This window comes from Mesoplodon bidens (assembly GCF_964165515.1).
Source record: "Mesoplodon bidens genome assembly, chromosome: 1".
NCBI lineage: Eukaryota > Metazoa > Chordata > Mammalia > Artiodactyla > Ziphiidae > Mesoplodon > Mesoplodon bidens.
This window is the reverse complement of record NC_138176.1, coordinates 34877986-34902071: the sequence shown is the minus strand read 5'-3', so window position 1 is coordinate 34902071 and position 24086 is coordinate 34877986. Positions and strand designations below refer to the sequence as shown.

The 24086-nt window shown below is 44.2% G+C and overlaps 1 protein-coding gene across 2 annotated transcripts in view; it reads right to left on the bottom strand.

The window, feature by feature from the left end:
* The window catches only part of MYOF (myoferlin), a 157946-nt gene that overhangs the window by 83138 nt on the left and 50722 nt on the right, over window positions 1–24086 (bottom strand). For both annotated transcript variants that reach the window (XM_081249981.1, XM_081249982.1), the window contains exons 6-17: window positions 19026–19192; window positions 18250–18378; window positions 14555–14617; window positions 14427–14477; window positions 12635–12665; window positions 12047–12162; window positions 11279–11405; window positions 9033–9136; window positions 6991–7059; window positions 6847–6890; window positions 4262–4344; window positions 2106–2144 (exon numbers count right to left, since the gene is read on the bottom strand). In XM_081249981.1, coding sequence (XP_081106107.1) covers window positions 2106–2144; window positions 4262–4344; window positions 6847–6890; window positions 6991–7059; window positions 9033–9136; window positions 11279–11405; window positions 12047–12162; window positions 12635–12665; window positions 14427–14477; window positions 14555–14617; window positions 18250–18378; window positions 19026–19192 — 1023 coding nt within the window. The remainder of the gene's footprint in view (window positions 1–2105; window positions 2145–4261; window positions 4345–6846; window positions 6891–6990; window positions 7060–9032; window positions 9137–11278; window positions 11406–12046; window positions 12163–12634; window positions 12666–14426; window positions 14478–14554; window positions 14618–18249; window positions 18379–19025; window positions 19193–24086) is intronic.

The window sequence follows — 24086 nt, the reverse complement described above, 5'->3', positions numbered from 1 at the left end:
AACATTATCATTAGTATTTTAGGCTTTTAACACTCAATCTGTTGAAGTAAATATTAGTTATTAGTTAGCTGGGTGAGACTGTTTTCTTCCATTTTGTGAGTTAGTTGTATTAGTGCAAATTGTAAACACTTGTGAGAACTGCCATATTTCCCTTATCTTATTGCTATAAAACATTAAATAAAAAACATTTTCAGGGGGGAGTTCAGGTAAACTTATGTTATTCTTACAAAAAGATGATGCTATTCAAATGAAAGAATAAGAAGGGCTTCCCTGGTGGCACAGTGGTTGAGAGTCCGCCTGCCGATGCAGGGGACATGGGTTCGTGTCCCGGTCTGGGAAGATCCCACATGCCACGGAGCGGCTGGGCTCGTGAGCTATGGCCGCTGAGCCTGCGCGTCTGGAGCCTGTGCTCCGCAACGGGAGAGGCCTCAACAGTGAGAGGCCCACGTACCAGAAAAAAAAAAAAAAAAGTAAGGAAGATCTTTCTATGAATTAGTGGTGTCAAACAATGGGACAGACTGCACTGGGGACAGAGGAAATGTTAAGGCCAAGACTGCAGCCTATCTTTCAGGATGTGGTCAAAAGGATTCCTTTATGGATGAGAAGATGACCAGATGACCTCTATGGCCCTTATCCAGCTCTGTGCTTAAAACTAAGGCAGAAAGATAAATGTGAAGTAGCAGGTGAGCAGAATGCCGATTAATAAACAGTTGAGCGAACTATATACATGTGTAGTTTGCAATCTTTTCCACCTTTTTGAGGCTCCTTTGCATTTTGAACTTCTATTAAGTTATCATTTTATATTTTAATTTTTGACCCTTAAATAGCTGCTCATCTCTGTGACTACACTATAAATTCCTTTGGTAGGTGGGGTAAGATTCAAGCATGTTTTATTCTGACTCCCTAAGCACCCAGTCCTCATTCTGTCTTGGAGTACTACAACATAAATATTTTTTGATTGGTTAAACAAATGAATGAAGGAGTGAAGTGTGACCAAATCTGCCAAGTTTGTTACAAACCTAAGGACTACTTAATATTCACATAAAGTCTGATTATAAGATAATGAGATTGATTTTTTTTTTTTTTTTTTTTTTTTTTTATAAATTTATTTATTTTATTTATTTATTTTTGTCTGCATTGGGTCTTCCGTTGCTGTGCGCTGGCTTTCTCTAGTTGCGGCGAGCGGGGGCTACTCTTCGTTGTTGTGCGAGGACTTTTCATTGCAATGGCTTCTCTTGTTGTGGAGCACAGGCTCTAGGCACGCAGGCTTCAGTAGTTGTGGCACACGGGCTTCAGTAGTTGTGGCTCACGGGCTCAAGAGCACAGGCTCAGTAGTTGTGGCACACGGGCTTAGTTACTCGGTGGCATGTGGGATCTTCCCAGACCAGGGCTCAAACCCGTGTCCCCTGCATTGGCAGGCAGATTCTTAACCACTGCGCCACCAGGGAAGCCCATGAGATTGATTTTTAAAAACAAATAAGAATGAGTTATCATGCCAATAACATAAAGGCACATGATAAAACCTTAATTTTGCACAGTTTGCAAACTTTCTTACATGCGGTATCTCTTTTCCCTCTCACTACAACCTTGGGTGGTTAGCATGGCAGGGATTATCATGTTTATTTGAAAGAAAACAAATGTCTCTAAATCACAAAGTCTTCATCTATTAGGGTAACAACATCTGCCCTGACAGGGTTGTAAGGTCAAGCGTGAGAGCACTGAGCAAACTTGCAAAGAATGGCGAGTGCTGTGCAAACCCAAGGACATGTTATGATCCTGCATAGTTGGAAGATGAAGACCATAAATAACAATAACAAAAAAGTGTTATACAATTATTTACAATGAAGCCAGGATGGTATGCATCTAGGTGAAAACACGAGGCATGTAGCAAAGCCTGGTTAGCACATTTGTTTAAACTTAGCTTTGCAGGACAACAATACAACACTAATACAAAAATTGTTACTGTAGCAAAACTATTTTTAAGACAGCAAAACGTAAAAAAAAAAAAAAAAAGCTAAAAGCTAAAGGCAATCAATTGATAAGTTCTTAATAAGATAATAGTAAACAGAAAGATCTAGAAGATAGCAAAATTACAAAGCATAAACCTGTATATGATGCAGCCCCAGATCCCGAAGATGAGAAATCTATGTAGTAAAAATATGGTTGGTTAAACAAGAGAAACATGGACTTTATAAAAGAGACAGTGAAAAAGTTAATCAAATCCAATGCTAGGTAAGTGGTTTAGCAACATCAGAAAAATCCCAAATCCAGACTCAAATCACATCACCCTTTTGTAATGTACACAAACGTCACTGGTTAAATACAAAATGGCTCAAGACTTGTGACACCTGGCAGCACCATCACGCATGAAATAACCCAATCTCGTCAGCCCCAAGGCAGTGAAGCATCAGAGAAGTAGCTTCCCACCATCAAAGGAGGCCTGGGGAAGTTACCAACATTTCATGATTTTAATAAAACACTTACTTGTCCTGTGTCTAATTTAGTTGGGACTAAGACCAGATAATCCAAGTTAATTTAGCCTAAGGTTGTGTGAGCAAAGGTTTATAGTTTAAGGTACATTCTCTGTTTCTTTCAGGATGGGGAGGTTGGCGGCTGCTCATTGTTATTTTGAGACCCCATTACGGACTGTCTGCAGGGCCTGCATGAGAGAAGGCATCAGAGACAGGGGCTGACACTGTAACTATTCATCTTCACTTGTGCTGGATGTTAACCACCATATCACTAAGAAAAATGCTTATTCCACTATTTCTTGAATAATTATTTTTAGGTAATTATTTAATGACTTTCTGCTAAATTAAATAAATTTAAGTAATTTTTACCCTCCCTCCCATATAGTTATAGCATGATTTTAATTACTCTATTGGTTACCTTTAACCAATAAATTTAATCTAGTCTTTAACCAATTTTTTTATCTAACCAATGATTTAATCTAACCTTTATGTCTGCATCCCTCGCTCGATAAAAAGAGGCTAATAGCATGCCTACCCTTCCCCACCTCTCCCCTTCTTTTCACTTCTAAGCTCTATCTTCTGTACTTTTACATTGTAAGAGGCGATGACATTCACCTTCTGTTTAAAGCCTTGACTACAGGTTTAACAAAAAAATTTTTTAAACAATTAATAGTGTTCACATTATAATAACACATTATAATAAGTATCGTTCTCTGCAGAGAAAAGGTGAGTTGTAATTCCATTCCTTTGTACAGGTCCAGCAGCATGGTCCCCTATGCCACTTAGCAGAGAATGTTTAGATGGAATCTCTTTCTGACCTTCTATCATTTGCTTAAAATAATGCTACACCTGACTTTATATTTGGACTATTATCTTCTTGGTTCAGCTCTTTATTTTTCTTGGAATTTCTAATGGCTTTTTTTTTCCTTCTTCTTCTTGAGAGAGGAAATCTATATCTTCTTCATCAAATCTCTATTATGTTTCAGGTTCTTGGTCATACTATCTATTTCTTGGCTTACAGTATCTTTTTAAAAACGTATAAAGTCCTCTCTTGAACAAGATAAGGATGAGAGGACCCTTAGGTTTCCTAAAACAAAATTTTGTCTCAAATTCTCTCACTTTACTCAATGTGTTTAATCTACTGGTATTTACAAGAATTTTATTTTGGTAACAAACAATAAGCTGCTCATATTATTAATGTGTTAACACTAAATTTTTTCTTACCGTCTTAATTTATCTCCTTCACTCCCTATTACAGTTTCAGACCATAATACCAAGTATAGGCAATTAGTTCTCAGTATGAAAAACAACAAAAGGTATATTGGTTATCAATGCTTGTTAGCATAAAATGCATAAAAACAAAATGCACATTATCTGGAGTGGACAGTACATGGTTCAGTGCCATTTGACCTTGTTCCTGCCAAGGAAGTCAGTAAAGAGGGAACATTATTTTATATTTGGGTGGACTGGTGTCAATGTCACTCTTAAAAAAAAAAGGTACCCTCCGTATTGATGCTCAAAAATTTGTAAAACAGGTACTGGGAAAGAGTTTTTGGATTGAAGCAAGAAAGCAAAAAACGTTTTAACTCAGATAATTGATAGTTACCTAAATTATTAATTACTAATCAGTTGTTTTGCTGGCCACCATCAAAACATCACTGAAATGGTTCACTAGGCTCATCACATTTGGCTTCTCAGAAACCAAGTCCATTGACAAGTGGCTACCCCAGTTCATTCCTTCTCCAGAAGTTCTCCGCCCTGTCTCATTCCTGCTCTGCTGTGTGACTCACCTTCCACTTCCCCACCAGAGGCAGCAATCTTAGAGAGGTGCAGATACGTTGTCCCAACGACATCATTTTTGGTAAGACGGTCCCTGTGTATAAAAGAACAGATTAAGACCTCCACCTATGAAGACAGATCTTCGTTTCAACAATAATAAGAGAGAGCTGGAAAAGACCCTAGACCTCAGAAATCTTCCTGTCCAGTGGGCCTCAAGCTTTACCGTACTTTAAAACCACTTGGAAACCACCACCGCTCCCCACCCCTGCATCCCACACCACCTCTCATCTCCTTGTCTCAAATTCTCTCACTTTACTCAATAAAGTGAGACTTATTGAGTCTTACTTTTGAGACCATTCTGATGCAAATGGTCCGCCAAGCACCCTCTGAGAAAAATTGATCTAGTCGGACAACTCATTTCAGTTATGGAAACTGAGATTTTTACAGAGGTCAAGGGATTTGCCTATGGCCACACTCAGTACCGTTGTCATAAAGTGAATGGATCAGTTGCAGGCACATAATATGATGAGGGTAATAAAAATCTCATTACATAGAATAAGTGAATGTATCTTATTTTATCATGTTCATACTGACTACTATGACGGTTTAACAACGACAGTGGGCTATTTCTAAGGGTGCTTCATAGGGAAAAAAATTCCCTTTCAATTCAAACATTTCTTGAACATCTACTGTGTGATAGATGCTATTTTTCTGACTTCATTTGCTTGCCTATAACCTAAATCTTATCTATATGGTTGGGATAAGTTTGCCCACTACAAGTACCTACAACTGTGTATATTTCTGTGAGTATCTTAGAGAGCCTGTGAGCCTAACATGAAATGGTCTATAGCTGGGCACATAGTACATGTAACACACAAGGTTTATATTGATAACATCCTCTGTTTAATTCCTTCTCTTCTTTATTCCATCTAGTGTCACACCCGCTCTAAAGTTTAGGACCCCATGGCGGGGAGAAAGTTTCATTCAGTATTTTGAGGAAAGCTTATACTATAGTATATTATTATGTATATTATAGTAATATTATATGTTATATATAATATTATACATTATGTAGTATAATAATATTAGGTTATAGAAAGTGACTAATTAAACACAGCATACATGAGAAAAAATTATTTTTAGGTAGTAAGCCACAGGCGTGGGGCTTGCATCCTCTCTGTCCATCCAGAAGAGTCTGGACTACATTTAAAGAATCCTTAGCTTTCCCTCAGTTGTGTAAATACCCTACAGGGTATGTAACCAAAGATCTGGATCCGAGGATTCCCCAGATAAACAAGGTCTCTCTGCACACCCTAGTCTACTATTGCTTTGGAGAGGGCAGACTAGGTCAGGGAAAAAACCCACCATTTGTTGTAACCACGGGCAACTCTGGGATGGCTCAGCTAGCAATCAGCCCACTGCAGAGTCTGTAGGCCAGAGTGGTTACCTGATCTATGTAGGGTCCAAGCCCACACTCCTGACAGTTCCTGAGGCCCCTGGAGCACCTTCAGAGTGTTGACTAGGGGTCCCAAGTAACTTAAAATGAGCTCACGCTCATCGGAAGGGACATTTTGGCCTCAGGCCTCTCTTCACGACCCTCAATGAACTGTGATGTAGTTACTGAACAAAGAAAGCCTTCTCCCCTCTTCCCAAAGTGCCTTGTTGCCACAGTGCCAAGAGGGTACGAACATGAAAGTCAAATACATTTAGCCAAAGGAAAAACTAGGGCCAGACAGGATGGGGACCCAACTGGGTCTCTAACTATCTGTGTGACTGTGGGTAAGTCACCTGACTTCTCTGTGCCTCAGTCTTTGTCTGTGAAATGAAGTAATCATAGTCTCTATTCCATAGGGTTACTCTAAAGACTAAATGGAATAATGTAGGGAAGGCAAGAGGCACAGAACCTGGCACTTAGCAGTGCTCAAAACACAGCAGCTAACATCATAATAAACATTGATGATGATGATGATGATGGTGATGATGATGACGACGGTGGTGGTGGTGGTGGTGCCAATGATGATGCTATTTACCATTTCCACTCTCAGGGAGCTAAGGGCTGTCGATTGAGTGCCCGATCCAACTAGAACATACCCAAGAATGGCCTCATTATGGCCAATCATTGCTAGGATGCTGGTCTAGTACAAAGTCCATCAAAAAATTTCAATGAATTTTCTTTGCATTCAGATAGGGAGCTCTATCTACTTTCCTTTCTAACAATAACAAAGAATAGCTCTCAGAATGTTTTGGTGATTCTTCCCAAGAAATAGTTTACTCCATTTCTGAAGTCTATTTTGGACAGCCTAATGGTATGTAAAGCCTTGATTTCTTATCTCGATCTCTTGTCTTATATTCAGATCATATTTCCTTCCTTTTGTTTGTGAGCAGTTGAACCAAGATATCCAAAGCTTTTCTGTAACAGCCACTACTATTATTTTTAAAGAAAACACCCAATTCCAGGAGCAGTGTACCCCTTCCCTCTGAAAGAAAAAGCAAATGTCCCTAAAAGTAAGAGTTAGACCATCTGAAGTAATGTTTCTCAATATCCAAATATTTAATTCTTTAATTTTGAATTAGACACAAGTCCTTTTTAACTCACCAGTCATATATTGTTAGTTTTATTTTTTCACACACTGAAGGAAACTGTTAAAGAGAAACAGAAAAAAAAAAGTAGTTATTTCTCAACTTACTCAGTAACAATTAAAGTATTCTTACTTTTTTCTAAAAGAAAAGAAAGTCAAACCTTGATCTGAAGATTGACGACTTGATTCCACTCAGGGTTTGCATTTTTCTCAATTATATTTGTGCAAACCTGTAAAATTATCAAAACAAAACAGTAGGTATTCAAGTTTCTAATTTCGAAAAGTTTACAATATATGCATACTGGATTATGACTCTAGCAGTTTACTTATAAGTTATAGACTAGGTATCCTCGTTAAAGTTTATTTTCTTGATAAAAATTTGGTGAAATATGACACGGACTTAACATTGATCTTTGCTTCTTCTATGCACAAAAAGCTAGTTTTCAATCGCCAGATTACTAATATTGGATTCGTGTAATGATGCAAGAGTTAATATTTAGTGAGCACTTGTTACATGCTGTCTAGTAAGCATCTCTACACTAACATGTCCAAAGAGATCTTTTGATCCTGCCCACCAGCCCTTCTCCCTGCTCCCCAAACTGGCTGCTCTTTCCACTGCTGTTCACAAGGGTGTTCAGGCTTGAACCAGAGTCAGCCACAACCCCTCTCTTCCCTTCACATGCCTCATCCAATCCATTAGTAAATGCTGACACCCCTAGTGTCATCCCATCTTCCCCCGGATGCCTGCGGCTGGTCCCCATCTGGATCCGCACTTCCTCTCCTGCCTCCTTACTTTCACGTCACTCCTGTGTAGCATCATCCATCAGCTCCCCAGGTATACTTGCAGTCCTGATTTATATTCTGCCTGCCCCCCTGACCCCACCTCTTTGAGCTCATCTCAGTTTCGTCCCTTGCTCGCTCCACTCCAGTCACGTTGGCATTCTTTTTTTTTTTTTTTTTTTTTAACGTTGGCATTCTTTTGCTGCAAATGTGTATCCTCCTTGGGGCCTTTACATCTGCTCTTCCTTTTGCCCGGAAGCCCCCCCTCCCCACCAATATATCTGCATTATCCAGGCCTCTGCTCAAATGTCACTTACTCCAAGGTGTCCCACTTGATTACCTAGCTGGATACGCCTCCAACACTCCACCCATCACTTCTTGTCCGCTGCTTTATTTTCTGCGGAGTACTTAGCACTAACTGAAATTAAGCAACTTCTTACTTGCTTGTTTATTGTTGTCCCTTCTGTTACAAAGTGAGCTCCATGAGCACAAAGACTGTCTCGCTCAACTGTCTCGCTCACTTCTTTATCCCCAGCTCGTGGGACAGCATCTGACACTTAGTAGGCTTACACTGTTTAATTCCCGAATTAATTAACTCTTTCAACAATCCTATGAGATTATCATCATCCCCACATATAGCTCAGGAAACTGAGACTCAGAGGTTAAGGAATTTGCCTTCACTCCTTATGGACAGGGGTCAAGTCTGAATTTAAATCTGGCCTCATTTAGCTCCAGAACTGAGAACTTTTCTGCCATCTCCCACTGACTCTTCTAGGACATAACCCAGTCTGTGTGTGTAGTTTGCCAAATCTCACTTTCACGTGGTCCAAATACATAGAAGTAGAAGATGCTACTTCCTCATGCCCAGAACTATCCGTGATACATCATTATTCTAAATACTATGGAATCCCACTCTCCAATCTTAGACCATCTCTGTAGGTAAAAGTGGTAGTTACAGGTGTTCCTATACCAAAAGTCCCCCAGCATTTTTCAGAGGACTGGGATGGGGTTCCCCTGCCTGACTGTCTAGTTTCTGCAGCTCAGTGAAGCATGGGTGGTGAGAAACATGACAGGAGTGGGCAGCTGGGTACTGGGGGCTGTCCTCTACCACATTTACCAGGGATCATTATTGTTTGCTAGGGACTTTGCCTAGTAGTAAGATAATGCTTAGACCTGGGAAATCACTTCCACCGTTCTAATCTTCCAAAAGACTGAATACTTTGAGTCCTGTACACTTTCCACTCCAAAATAAACCTCTGGAGAAGTCTGGCATGTTCAGACTCAGATAATCTGTGTTTCTGCACAGTGCCCAGCTCATCAGGGGGCTAATTTAACAAAGAATAAGCAAGAAATCACTCCAAGGGAAGCACGGCATTGTAAAAATGTGTTTCTAGAGGCATCTGTATTTAGATCACATACAAACCTTTTTTCCAGCAAAAGAAACTTCTACAAAAGGATCCACTAGGTTTTTCTTATCTGCACTGCCTCCAAATATTTCCTTTACTGTCTGTGAGAAGGCATCATCCACTGGAAAGCAACATGTCACACAGCAGAAATTAAATTTGATTCCCTTAAAAGAACAGAAATCACTCAGCAAAATTAAAAATTTTCTCCTGTACAGAAAAACAGTTGCAACAAGAATCATTCTCAAAAGTACCAAGTACCAGTGGCACTGGATTGCAGAAATCCTTTTTGTCTTAGCTGAAAGAGAAAATCAACAGGAGCGCCTTGAAAAAGAAATCAATAAATTATTATGTTGAGAATCAATCATTTATTGAGGAAAACAGTAGAATAAAGAAAGTCCATCCAAGTGGGATAAGAGGCCATTCAAAATCTCAGGCCTAGTTTCAATTTGGAAAACGTTCCCTAGGTCAGCATAGAGGCCTTATCTGACTTTTTCTGAGAAATTCAAGGAAATTTGGCATGATCATAAATATTATGTTTAATCAACTACAAACAGCAGGCCTCTGTTTTAACAAACTTAAAAGTGAACAGAGTTCAGCTGAATAGGCCCAAGTAGGCCATATAATGTGAGGCTTAATTTAGTCACTTCATTTAAGATATTTCTGAGGGAAAGATGGTCTGGGGAGGCAGTATAGGGTGTTAAACAAGGTGGTGGGGGGCGCGGTTCCCCAGGAAAGTAGCGAAACCTGAAGCACTCCATGGCCTGTACAGTGGGTGCTGCCTCCTAGGGATTGGGAGAGGGGTCCTACGTCTCAGGGCCCAGCAGGAAGCAGACAGGCCAGGTTAGGGAGAGAGGATGCTTGGTCCTCAGCAAGGACAAAGGAGTAATTGGACTAGCCTCTGCGAATAGAATCACTCTAAGCAATTCTCTTAAATGCATCCAATCTCTTAATATAATAGTGACAGACTTCTAGTTATTGGCACTTAATCTCCTTTTGCTCAGCCTTTTTTAATAATCAGATAGCAAACACATTTATTTGTTTATAACATTTCAGTTTCATTTGGGATGAAAGGAGTTGGCAGTGCTGACTGCTGACCTCTGTTTGGTATTCTCTAGAATAAGGGGAAGATGGGGAACCCTGAAGAGAAAAGGGATGGAGATGAATGGGCCAGAGGCTCCATAATGGCCATGGGTCATGACCAATAGGCTGCCCCATGAACCTGTTTGGGTAGCTTTCAGTGGGCCCAAAATGAATGCAAATAACTTCATGAAGGCCTTTAAAAAGAAAGACAGGGACTTCCCTGGTGGTACAGTGGTTAAGAATCCGCCTGCTCAGGTGCTTTGTGACCACTTAGAGGGGTGGGATAGGGAGGGAGACGCAAGAGGGAGGAGATATGGGGATATATGTATACGTATAGCTGATTCACTTTGTTATAAAGCAGAAAGTAGCACACCATTGTAAAGCAATTATACTGCAATAAAGATGTTAAAAAAAAAAAAAAGAATCCACCTGCTAATGCAGGGGACACGGGTTCGATCCCTGGTCCAGGAAGATCCCACATGCTGTGGAGCAACTAAGCCCGTGCGCCACAACTACTGAGCCTGCGCTCTAGAGCCCGTGAGCCACAACTACTGAGCCCACGCACTGCAACTACTGAGCCCAGGTGCCTAGAGCCCATGCTCTGCGACAAGAGAAGCCACTGCAATGAGAAGCGTGTGCACCACAACGAAGAGTAGCCCCCGCTCGCCGCAACTAGAGAAAGCCCATGCGCAGCAATGAAGACACAACACAGCCAAAAATATATAAGATTAAAAAAAAAAAAAAAAGAATGGAGGCCTACTGTAGTCAGGAAGTTACTACCCTAAACTACTGCTAAGAAAGGCAATTAGCATATGCTTCAGTTAATGTCTCCTTCAAAAAAATCTTTTAAAAAAAAGAAGAAGGGCTTCCCTGGTGGCGCAGTGGTTGAGAGTCCGCCTGCCGATGCAGGGGACACGGGTTCGTGCCCCGGTCTGGGAGGATCCCACATGCCGCGGAGCGGTTGGGCCCGTGAGCCATGGCCGTTGGGCCTGCGCGTCCGGAGCCTGTGCTCCGCAACGGGAGAGGCCACAACAGTGAGAGGCCCTCATACAGCAAAAAAAAAAAAAAAAAGAAGAAGAAAGACATACAGCGGGAGCACTGATCGCTATTCAAAGTATGATTTTAACACATCTAATCACGCAGATAACTGACAATCCTGGGGCAGGATTAAACCGATACGTACTCTGGGGGATGTCCTCCGCTCGGTAGATCTTCAGCAGGAAGGTCACCCATCGGAGGGCGATGCCAGCAGGGAGTAACAAGTTACTCTCCACGTCATCACTGTCATTACCACGATCTTGTATCTCAGGCTATTGGGGACATAAGATGACAAATTATACACACAGGAAAGCAGAACTTGAAGAAGCCAAATTGGTGCTTATAAAATAAAACCAATCAGAACTGTTTTCATTAGGATTTCCTGTGTTTTGGGCTTAAGAGTTCAGCACCAATTCCACCTCAAAACTGCTCTATAAAATCAATGCTCATGTTTCTTTGATCAATACACTACAAGAAGATAATGTGTCCTTTTGTAATCTTCTGAGCACTAAATAGTAAAAGAGAGATAGCTCCTGAAGTTCTTCTAATTTCTTTCTGGCCACTGGCTTGCTGCCCAATTTTCTAGAATAACAACTGTCCCCTTAGGTAGCGATGCCTGATTGTGCAAGGGAGCCATGCTCTGTAGATGCAGTGATGCAGGGAAGTCTTAAAAACACACGTATCTTTACTGAATGAAAAACCCACTCAGACACCAGGAAGGAGCCTAAGTGAGCTGGAATAATAATTCTGTCATGAAGAAAAGAACAACTTCTGGAAAATCGGAGGAACTGGAGGGTTGGAGTTACTGATTGAAAGCTGTGCTCCATTTCACAACTATTGGTACCCACTGGCTTAACTCCTAGTCCTCTTTTTTAGTGAAAAAAATGTAGAGGGTAGAGAATTTGGGGCTCACGGGAGGCTCATCTCCGGTTCCCAGGACAAACATGCTGACTTTCAAGTAGCCTTTAGCACCCGAGCTGGTATCTTCAGGGTCATTGAGGAGAAGCCATTTTCTCATGACAGCATGACCTAAAATAAAGAAGGCGTAAAAGGACAGGGATACTCTAAAGAGAAGCTGACAGGTCTGTGATTTCATCTGTGGTAAGATAAACAAGCATGTCCTCCAATGTGTCTTCATGACATGCCAAATTCCCCAGCTGAGACTCTATATTAATGTCCTCTGCTTTGCCCTAACTCCCCACCCATGTCCTGCCCTGGTGTGACTTAAACAAGACTCTAAGCTCTATTCACTGGTTTTATAAGTTGATTTTGATAAGGTTAAAATACCCTCAACAGAAGAGAAAATTATCTATTTGTTACTATTTGGATGATTACCACTAAAAAAACCCAAAAGCCATCCATGCTAAACTGCTACTACCATAATTCCCACTAAGTATCCTTTCCTCTTCTCAATCAAGAAAAACATTTTTTTGATTCTCCTTGATCCCTCAAATTTTCTAGATTCTCAGAGTCTTCAAGTTCATGGGAGAACATTACTTACCAGGTTCATCATAAATGAATCCGACATCAATCTGGGAAAAAATAATTTAAAGTAGTTCAAACAGATTTTAAAATCGGTTTTGTCACTTCTAGAAACCATCGTTATTATTACACTTAAAAATAAGGCTTTTGACTAGGCAAATTTCTTTGAGATCCAACATTTCCATCTTACCCTCTCTGTATACCCAATGCCTGGCCTGATGTGTGACACATAGAAGGCTCTCAATCCATCATTTTGAATGAATGAGCTAGTCTTAGAGCTGGAAGAGACATGGTGGCCAATGTGTCCTGGTTTGCTTGAGACTTTTCCAGTAGCACAGAAAGTCTCACATTCTGTGGAAACTCTCAGTCTCAGGCAAACCTGGACTTTGGTCACCCTATGGGAAGTCACCTATCCAGTATTCCTCCTCCTTTTTCTCCAACTGATTAACGCTAAATGCTAATACTAATATACCCACTGATTGGGCACTTCACTATGCCAAGTGCTGTGCTAGGTGCTTTATATATCCTATCTCACCTAGTCTTCACAATGATCCCATTTTACAGATGAAGAAACTAAGGATCACAGAGGTTGACACGTGGCTAGTTTGTGGCAGACAGTGTATGAACACAGGTCTGCCAGACCCAGATCATCTTCTAGGACTTCTAATGACTGGGAGCTCCTTCCTTCAAGAAGCAGCCCAGGGCTTCCCTGGTGGTGCAGTGGTTAAGAATCCACCTGCCGGGCCTCCCTGGTGGCGCAGTGGTTGAGAGTCCGCCTGCCGATGCAGGGGATACGGGTTCGTGCCCCGGTCTGGGAGGATCCCATATGCCGCGGAGCGGCTGGGCCCGTGAGCCATGGCCGCTGGGCCTGCGCATCCGGAGCCTGTGCTCCGCAACGGGAGAGGCCACAACAGTGAGAGGCCCGCGTACCACAAAAAAAAAAAAAAAAAAAAAAAAAAAGAATCCACCTGCCAATGCAGGGGACATGGGTTCAAGCCCTGGTCCGGGAAGATCCTACATGCCACAGAGCAACTAAGCCTGTGAGCCACAACTACTGAGCCTGCGCTCTAGAGCCAGCGAGCCATAACTACTGAGCCCATGCGCTTAGAGCCCGTCCTCCGCAACAAGAGGAGCCACTGCAATAAGAAGACCGTGTACCGCAATGAAGAGTAGCCCCAGCTTGCCACAACTAGAGAAAGCCTGTGCACAGCAACGAAGACCCAATGCAGCCAAAAATAAATAAATAAAAATAAATTAAAAAGAAGAAGCCCATCCCACGTAGAACTGCTGAGAAGGCACCAACCAAGTCTTTGTCGTTAACTGCAGTGTGAGTTACTTGGAAAAGCATCTTGATTCTCTTCCCTGGTTTGGCTTGCCTTTCATACTCCAGATTTACAGTAACTGGCTTTGTAGATAGAGCTCTGGGCCACTGGCAAGTGGAGCTGGGTAATGGGCTTCTTGCCACGGTCAAGCACCCTTCCCTTTGTGGCAGTGAACTGGCTTCCACCCACAGCAGGAACTCTGTGAAGGGCCCTGGTGTGCCAGTTTCTGGGCATCTTGCTTTAGGACACTGGTAAGTGCTGTACTTTGGAAGTTGACTAGACCCAGGTCAGAGGACACTCAACTGGCTTCTAGTGCCCAGGGCATTCATGTCCAGTCTTCAACAACAATCATAGCATCAATGCCTTACACATGACCTTAAGAGATGTCACCAAGATGGGCATCCTGAGACCTGGGCAGGAATCAGATTCCTCATTATGAAAGTGCCCATCTTTGATGTAAGTTGCATGAAACAGACAGTTGACACCCACCTTAAATTCCCCCATCAGACAATCTGCCCGCAGAGAATGGGAATTATAAACCTGGAAGAAAGGAGAGCAGTTATCGGCTTCATCTGGCAGTTAGTAAGCACTACCCTCCTACTCCGTGGCCCCCTTACCCGAATGCTGATGACCTCATCCATCAATTCAGAAGGACTCAGGTGGACATTGTAGAAAAATAACTGTCGAAATGAGAGAAAAATGTTTGAATATCAGCAGGGGTAGTCTAAGGTTTAGTGGGATCTGATGCTACAATTTGCGGGGGAGGGCTCTCCTAAAAAACTACAAGACACGGGCTTCCCTGGTGGCGCAGTGGTTGGGAGTCCACCTGCCGATGCAGGGGACGCAGGTTCGTGCCCCGGTCCAGGAAGATCCCACATGCCGCGGAGTGGCTGGGCCCGTGAGCCGTGGCTGCTGAGCCTGTGCGTCCGGAGCCTGTGCTCCACAACGGGAGAGGCCACAACAGTGAGAGGCCCTCGTAACGCAAAAAAAAAACCAAAAAAAAAAACTATAAGACACAACCCCAAATTAGGTGTGACCACATGAACCCACTGAAGGCCCTTGGAAAAGGCTCTCAGGTTAAGTGTCGTGAGCTTCAACTTAAACTCTGCATGTCAGAAAAAGGAAAAAAAGTTAAGTAACAACTGTAGTGTTTTTTTAACTAAATAAAACTGTTCATTTGGGACCAGATATCTAGTAGCTAACTAAAGATCTAAGGCAGGGACTTCCTGGTGGCGCAGTGGTTAAGAATCCGCCTGCCGGGGGCTTCCCTGGTGGCGCAGTGGTTGAGAGTCCGCCTGCCGATGCAGGGGACACGGGTTCGTGCCCCGGTCTGGGAAGATCCCACATGCCGCAGAGCGGCTAGGCCCGTGAGCCATGGCTGCTGAGCCTGCGCATCCGGAGCCTGTGCTCTGCAAGGGGAGAGGCCACAACAGTGAGAGGCCCGCCTACCGCAAAAAAAAAAAAAAAAAAAAAAAAAAAAAAAGAATCCGCCTGCCAATGTAGGGGACACGGGTTCGAGCCCTGGTCCAGGTAGATCCCACATGCCATGGAGCAGCTAAGCCCAAGCACCACAACTACTGAGCCCATGCTCTAGAGCCCACGAGCCACAACTACTGAGCCCACGTGCCACAACTATGGAAGCCCATGTGCCTAGCGTCCGTGCCCCGCGAGCCCGTGCCCCGCAACAAGAGAAGCCACCGCAATGAAGAGTAGCCCCCACTCGCTGCGACTAGAGAAAGCCTGAGCAGCAACAAAGACCCAACGCAGCCAAAAATAATTAATTAATTAATTAATTAATTAAGGAAAGAAAAAGAGATCTAAGGTTATTTCATGTGCTTAAGGCTTGCATGTCTGGAAAGTTGAGGTTAATTCTCTTCCATTTTTAGTGCTACTGTTTCTATCCAGTGACTCTAATTTTATTCTTTCTAACAAAACACTTTTAAAGCCAACTCTGCCCATTAGATAATGTTAGGGCCTCAGTAGAGTCGGTAGAGACCACATTTCAACTCATTGTTACAGTTAAGTTTAAGGTTGATTCCTGGGAAATGAAAATTGGGTATAAAAAGGTTGCACCATAAAGCCAAAGTTTATGTGCCAATAAACTTTTGTCCTAAGAGAGAAAGACTGAGCATTTACTTAAACTGAGACTTGTTTCTACTTTTTACTTAGAAATATTTCAAATTCACAGAAAAAAATGAAAATTGTAAATAAACACCATCTTTCACCTATGTTCACCAACTGTCATCGTTTTGGGACACTAGCTTTTGGCTTTGTCACTTTTTTTTTTAACTGAACTATCTGGAAGAAGGTTCTAGATAACATAACACTTCACTCCTTAAAAATACATTTGCATGCATCTCCTAAGAGCAAGGATATCTTTTCATAAAACCATAATATAATTATCACACCCAAGAAATTTAACATGTAACATAGTCAATTTTCAAATTTCTACAATTTTCCTGAAAAACGTTCTTTTTAGCTTTTTTTAAAATCTAGAATAAAATAAATAAGTAAATAAATAAATCTAGGATTCACTCAAGGGTCTTATTTTGTATGTGGTTGTTGTATCTTTTTAGTTTCCTTTTATCTAGAACAATACTCCTGGCTTATTTTTGTTGTTTGTTTATTTCTATCAAGACCAGTTGCTTTGCAGAATATCTCACAATCTGGATTTTTGTCAATTTTTCCTCATCGTTAGATTCAAGTTGACCATTGGACAAGAAATGACACAGATGATGCTGATTACTTACATTATGTCACATCAGGACATACATGTCCATTTGTCCCATTATTGGTGATACCAAGTTTAATCACTTGGTTAAGAATATGTGTGTAAACTAGGGATTTTTTTAGTAAAATCCTTTTATTGATTTATGAATTGGTCTGAGAATCAGTTATTTGATTCTTCCCTTTTACCAAGAGATCTAATCTCAAAAGAATTCATGAAAATGGAAAATTCTGAGCTGGAGATTCCTGCAGAATGAGGTTGAGTAAATATTTGTCCTGCATTATAAACACTTGGATGGGTCCTACACTCTAGGCATCAAGTCGTCCCATATCTCATCCTCCCTGCAATCGTCTTGTCCTCCAACGTGACTCTCTCCCAGCCCTTCCTGAAGTCCACTTCCAGTGCCCCATCTCCATAGGCACCCACCTCTGTGTTAGCTTTGACACTACCTAGCTGCCTGCCGTTGCCTGCAATTCATCTAAGAAGTTAGAGGTGAGAATAAGGTGGGGCCTTTGAAAAGCTGGGGTCCAGGTTGAACAAAGGGAAAGAAACAGGAGCACCACATAGAAGAAACCAGTTCCTTTTGTGAATAGAGGTCAGAAAAAAACCAACACCAGAGCCAGGGCTGGGATTACAAGCTGTAGGGACCTGTGGTACCTGTGGGACCTGTGGTACCAAAGGCCTGGCCTCAGAGACCAGAGCATGAGACCCAAGGAACCTCAGAAATGCATCTCCTCAGCAGAGTAAGGCGGGACTCCGAAAAATTCCCCAAACTTATCATTTCTCTTCAGAGTCCTAAACGTGGAGTTTTGTGGCATTGAAGACCACTGTCAAGGTATTCAGTATTTTTGAGGAGTGTTGCAGAAGAGGTCAACAGAACAGGCTATAACCTCAGTATGGAGGAAAAAAACCGTTTTTGCTCATAATTGCTTTTTTTAACCTATATTATTTTTATAGTCAAGTAGGTTTTGACACCTTTGAAAATCGGGTTACTTAGTTACATGGAGTCACCACTCAGAGACATCTGCTAACTAAAAAGAGCAAAGGCTGGGTTTCCCTGGTGGCACAGTGGTTGAGGGTCTGCCTGCCGATGCAGGGGACGTGGGTTTGTGCCCTGGTCCGGGAAGATCCCACATGCCGCGGCGTGGCTGGGCCCGTAAGCCACGGCCGCTGAGCCTGCGCGTCCGGAGCCTGTGCTCCGCAACGGGAGAGGCCGCAACAGTGAGAGGCCCGCGTACCGCAAAAAAAAAAAAAAAAAAAAAAAAAAACAGAGCAAAGGCAGGTGTAAGTGCTTTGTGTGCTCCATCATAAGGGTTGCGAGGACCCATTAGAAAGGTCTCCCTCCACAAGTTGTTGCAAAACCACCAGAAAGACACTGGCAGCTCTGAGAACCAGCGACAAAGCAGGCCACTTGACTTCAAGACCCAGTGGTTCTTAGAGCAGAACGTTTAACACTGGAACTTTGTACTGTGTGTGCACAGGTGTTCCCCTCCCACAGGGAACTGGGGAGAGGTGGGTGGAAGCCGGGAAGGTGCATATAAATAAAACAGACTCACAGAGCAGGACATGCATTCACCCGTTTACCTCGTCAAAAAACGGATTGTTCCCTCGCTTGATTCTTGTTCGGTGGGTCTGGCCACAGATGTGGACTTTGACCACAGGCTTGATGTTGTTGCCACTTAACTGCCGGCCCTCGATCACCCAGATACGGATCTGCAAGCCCAGGAAGGGAGTCGTCACTGAGCCTTTCCCAGCACACGGCATGTCAGAGAATCCCCAGGTGTGGCCTCAGCTCGTTCACCTGTCAGGACCGTTGAAACCAGGCCAGCGCAGCTTTGCAATGTCCTGTGCTTGCGGACTGGGGGCAGCCACCTGCGCTCATTCTCACGATGGGAACTGGGGTTGGGTTGCAAAAACCAAGATCAGTAGTGGGGTTGCAACAGTCCAGAGCTGGCCCAGGAAAGCACAGGACACGACGGAGGCTGCTGCTCAGACCCCAGCCTCCTACTTGGTCTTCCTGAGCCCTGAGAGGTACCAACTCACTCCATGGCTGTCTCCCAAGGAAGTAGCCAGAGCTGTGAAAAACACAATACCTGTGACTCTATTCTTTGATTAGCTCTTTCTTACCACCGAAGGGGATTTTATTTCTCTGAAGAGCCTCATGTGGATTGACTACATCTACTGCTGCTTGCAGAAGAAAGATGGGGAGCTCTTCTTATTGGGTTTGTGCCCTGACATCTCTTTTTATTAGTTGAGCCACTGCCCACAGGCAGAAGCTCTTCCAGCAACACCACAGTTGCCAGAAGCTGGACAACAGAGTGTTGGTACAACGGGAATACGGCCCCTCGGGCTGTTCCTACCTGGAAGTCCTGTGGCTTGTTGGACAGCATCCACCGGCTGTTCTTCCCTTTTGTGAGCCTTCGGGCAAGGTGAGCTTCCGACACCATCCGTCCCTGCCCCCTGGGCCCTGGGCCCCTGACCGTACTGTCCAACCCGTCTTCATCACCGCCATCCTCCTCCTCTTCTCCTAAAACACCAAAGAGGGATCAGTCAGAGATGGCCCTCACCCTGCATGCATCTGAACACTCTGGTTTCCTGGACCCAAGAGGGTTTTCCGTGTTCCTGAGGCAGCAGGTGAAGGAGACACTTCTTGGTGGCACTGACTTGGGATGAGTTGTGACTCAGATACAGCTTTTTTAGGAAAACGTGTTCACGTGCATCAGAGCACTCATTCAGGCTGTCTTCAAGGTGACAGGGAGAACGTCAGAGGCCATGGGGAGAGCAAGGAGATGGTGCAAATGGACCCAGCCAGAAATCACTCAGTTCTGACCTGGGAACCCTGCCTGAGGTCAGGGGCCTTCCTGCAGCAGGACGGCAAGGAGGGGAAATGCCGGGGAAAATTGAAGCCTTGCGGGGGATACTTCAACTCCACCCTTCCCACTACAGACCTTTTCCCTAGATCTTTACTCATGAGGTTTTGTACTGTCTCCTTTCTGCCTGAGCCTCCTGATTCTCCAATGCCCTCTCCACCCTCATGGCAGATGAGAAACTCACCCCCAGTTTCTTGCCATGCAGACCAAGCTGGCCATCATGCTCTCCCTTCATCCTCCTGGTCTGTCCCTTCCATACGCATCTGTCCCCTAGCTTCTCTCCACACTCAGAGGGAAAATGTGTTTCAAGTGAACCCCCTCCTCATGCCTGAGATCCCACTCCCTGCTGATTCTTTGGGGACCCCTTAAATGTCCCCCCTTTCAAGTGCCTCCAGTGGCTCCTTCCCCATAGGGACCGCCCCTCTGCCTTCAGATAGACACATATCTTTCTCTCCTAAAATAACAAAAAATCAACTCTGCCTTCTATATCTTCCCTTTTTTTTTTGGTACGCGGGCCTCTCACTGCTGTGGCGTCTCCCGTTGCGGAGCACAGGCTCCAGACGCGCAGGCTCAGCGGCCATGGCTCACGGGCCCAGCCGCTCCGCGGCACGTGGGATCCTCCCGGACCGGGGCACGAACCCGTGTCCCCTGCTACGGCAGGCGGACTCTCAACCACTGCGCCACCAGGGAAGCCCTCTTCCCTTTTTATTATTCACAAACTCTTTAAAACTCAATGACAAACTTCAGTTATTTTTTTCTTAATAGACAAAAAGTTTGAACTCCTGGTAATCTATACAATATAATTCAAGAGAGACTAGAAGACCAACTAACTACCTTGTCTAAAAAATACCAGCATTTGCACTCCCTACCTTTGGATCTTGAACCTCCTCCTTTACAACGCAAAATCACGTAGGAGACAATTTCAATATGGAGTCATCTGCCAGTCACTGACGTCATAGTATGAATTAGTTCCATCAAATCAGCGTGTAGCACGGCTCTTAAAGCTTGGGCTTTGGAGTCATGCTGTTTGGATTGGAATCCCAGTTTTGAGCTACGTGAGTCTGAGTAAGTCTCTTAATTTCTGTTTCAGTTTCCTCATTTGTAAAAAGGGGGAAATAATAGTATTTACCACTAGGTTATTGTAAAAATAAAATTAATGTATATGCAAGGCCTTTAATACCGTGCCTGGCACAAAGCACAACCCAACAAATTAATCTTTTCTTCCTTTTTCTTCTTTTTTTTTTAGTTTTGTTGAGAAGTCAGTTTTGTTGGAGCACTTCCTAGCGAGCAGTTAAGGGGCGGGGGTGGGGGGCAGTGAGTGAGCAGCACAGGGGACAGGGCCTAGAGTAAGAAAGGGGCAACCACGAGGAAGTAAAAGGTCCCCCCAATGTACTGCCTCAGAGTTTAGTCCAGGAGGAAACTTCCTCCTCACCACCCCTCCATTCATTCTCGTCCCGTCTAAGCCCGGCACCTGTTCTGCAAAGGTCAACCGTGAACCTCTTCCTGCTAAGCTCAGGGCTCTTTTCTGAATCCTCACGCTTCACCTTCCATGGCATTGGACACTAGGGCCCACGCATACTTCTCTGAATTGTGCAGCTCTCCTGCTGGCACTCTGACTAAATATTTTCAGCGTCTTTCGTGGCCCCCCTCTTTGTCGCCAGTTCATCAAGTGTGCGTTCCCGCTCTGCTCCTCAGCCCTCTGGCTCCTTTGACCCAACATTCTCTGGAGCCACACTTCAGTCTTTCAAGGAGTCACAGACCCGCAGAATTTAGACTAGAAGGGACCTTAAAGATCCTCATCTAACCTGCCCCTCACCCCATTTTATAGGTAGAAAAACTGAGGTCCAGAAAGCTAAAGCAACTTGTTAGGTTATTAGGAGCTGAGCTAAAACCAAGACCACATCTTCGCCCTCCCTCACTGGTTTAAGACTGGATCCAGACCAGGCTGCAGGTGAAGGCGATGCTGTGCCCCTAGTTCCTCAACATCTTTGTCAGGACACCAGGAAACCCCACAGAAGCCACAGGTGGAGAATAGCTACCTCTGCATGATAATCTGGGCCTCCACTTCCCTATTCTTTAAGAGGCTTCAAAAGAAGGGTTTGCCTGGGGCCCGGATCCAAGCTCTCAGAATATCCTTCCTTTTCTCCACCAGGCGGGCTCCTCACCTCCCTCAAGTTCCAGATGAAACACTGTCTTGCTCTGTCCCCCCCCCCCCACCGGAGTGAGTCCCCCGTCTCGTGTCTACGACACATTATTCTATCCAGTCCTCACCAGTCTCGCACCTGTTATTAACCTGTGCGCCTCCCCACTACCATCCACTCTTCAGAAGCTGGGGGCTTGCCCTTTTCTTCTTTGTACCTGCCCTGTGCCTGACACGCACCCTTCTAGTACATAGCAGGGGCCTGATGAATGTGGAATGAGGAAACAAACGAACGAGGACATCCTGACCCCTGCCTGAGCCTTCTCGAGTTCTCCAGCAGTTGGGCAAAGCTCCCGCAGGGCTCGCGGGAGAGGGCACCCAGATGCCAGTGGGACACTCCTCCCAACCCTGGCACCAGCCTCAGGGAAGCACAGACAGTCAGGCTCCCCTGTGCAAACTTGTTCCAGACTGGACAGTGGTTGGGCCACATGACTTTAAGGCTCCTGCAACAACTAACATGAACTTTCTTGGACCACCTTGGGCCCAGGTGAGATTTCCTCCCTGCTGTGGACTGTTCCACTTGGGGTTGGTGGTTGTTTACGGCAAAAGAAGGGGTAAATCGTAGCCCTTTGTCGTGCTGGACTCTGAACAAACCCTCTTTAAGCTCTTGATGGATGTTCCAGAAACAGACTGCAGGTAACAAAGAGCCGATTTCTTCTGGAAACCTTCTGCTAGTCAGACTTTAGGCTGAAGGGATGGGTCAGAGGGAAACCACACCAAGTCCTGTCTACCACCTGCATCTCTACGTAGCAGCAAAAGGCTGCTTGAGCAGGAAATCGCCCCTTTATGTGGCAGGAAGCTGCACAGAATTAAACAATGCTAACACCCTAAGTGTTCCACAAAGAATGACGGGGGCCCTTAGGGCACAGCCGAACACACCCTTCTGCACAAGTTGTGAAATTACCCAACATTAGCCACTGAACTGGCGTGCCCCGCCCCATACTGAGACCCAGGCATGCCCTGGAACACAGCCAAGAGGATCTACAAAGTATGAGTGTTTCATGACCACAGAAGGCAACAGTAAGTTAGGAACTGCTGACTGAATAGGAAGTTGCTGGTTGTATTTGCTTCCTAGGGCTGTTGTAACAAAGTAGCACAAACTGGGTGACTTAAAACAACCAAAATTTATTCTCTAACAGTTCCAAAACCTAGAATTCCAAAATCAAGATGCTGGCAGGGCCATGCTCCCTTAGAAGCCTCTAGAGAAAAAGACTTCCTTGCCTCTTAGTAGCTGATGGCTCCTGGCAATCCTTGGTGTTCCTTGGCTTGTGGCTGCATCACTCTAACCTCTGCCTCTGTTGTCACATGGCCTTCTCCACTGTGTGTCTGTGGGTTCTCACCTATTCTCATAAGGACACCGGTCATTGGATTTAGGGCCTGCCCTAATCTAGTATGACCTCATTTAACAGATTACATCTGCAAAGACCCTATTCCCAAAAAAGTTCACATTCTGAGTTTCTGTGTAGACAGAACTCCAGTGGCCATCTTTTGTATCTCTCCAGTTTGTTCTTTCTATGACTCCAGTCCACAGTGTGCAGTCCCACAGGCTGCCCCAATCTATGGACCACATCACATCCCCTGACCCCCACTTCATGTCCTTTTCTCCTAACCTGTTAGATTCTGGGATCTAACACTGCAATCGCTCCTCTAAGTGCCCCTCAATCCCTCCCTTCCCCTCACTTCATCGTACTCACCTGGTTCATTTGACTCTCCACTTACTACACTCATTCACAAAGGTAACTGAACTTGAACACACACCTTACTGACTAGTGTCACTTTAATTTCACGATCTCAAACCTTCAGTAGACTCACAGGATTGCCCAGCTATCCTACCAAGTTTCCAAAGTACCTATGTCCAAGTTCTCCTAAATCCTGGTTTGAAATGGCCATTGATTAGCCAACAAGGTCAAATCCCTTCACCTTTCTGAACTCCCACCTGTTTTGCACCTTGAAAGCTTCCAACATTCTATCCTTCTCACCATCAGCTAATGACCTTCCTTCTTATTTCACAGAGAAAATAGGCAATCAGGGTGGCCAGGACTACCCTAGCCAGCAGGCTTCTTTATCCAAACACTTCCCATGCCTCTCATCTTTTCCACCTAAGCACTAATTGGGCCACTATCCCACCTAATCCTCTTCCATTCCTTCCTTGATGGAGACTCCTTTCTTTATGCATATTTTTGCTTTTTTTTGTCAATATTTACTATTTCCCCACAGCAACCCTGTTTTTCCAGAGTCGTAGAATGCCAATCTCTGCCTATGATATTAATTTTGCTTCTCATGACGAGGTCTTGTTAAATGGTCGTACTGGTTAAGGCAGAATTTAATTACCTTAGGTCAAAGGTCATTGC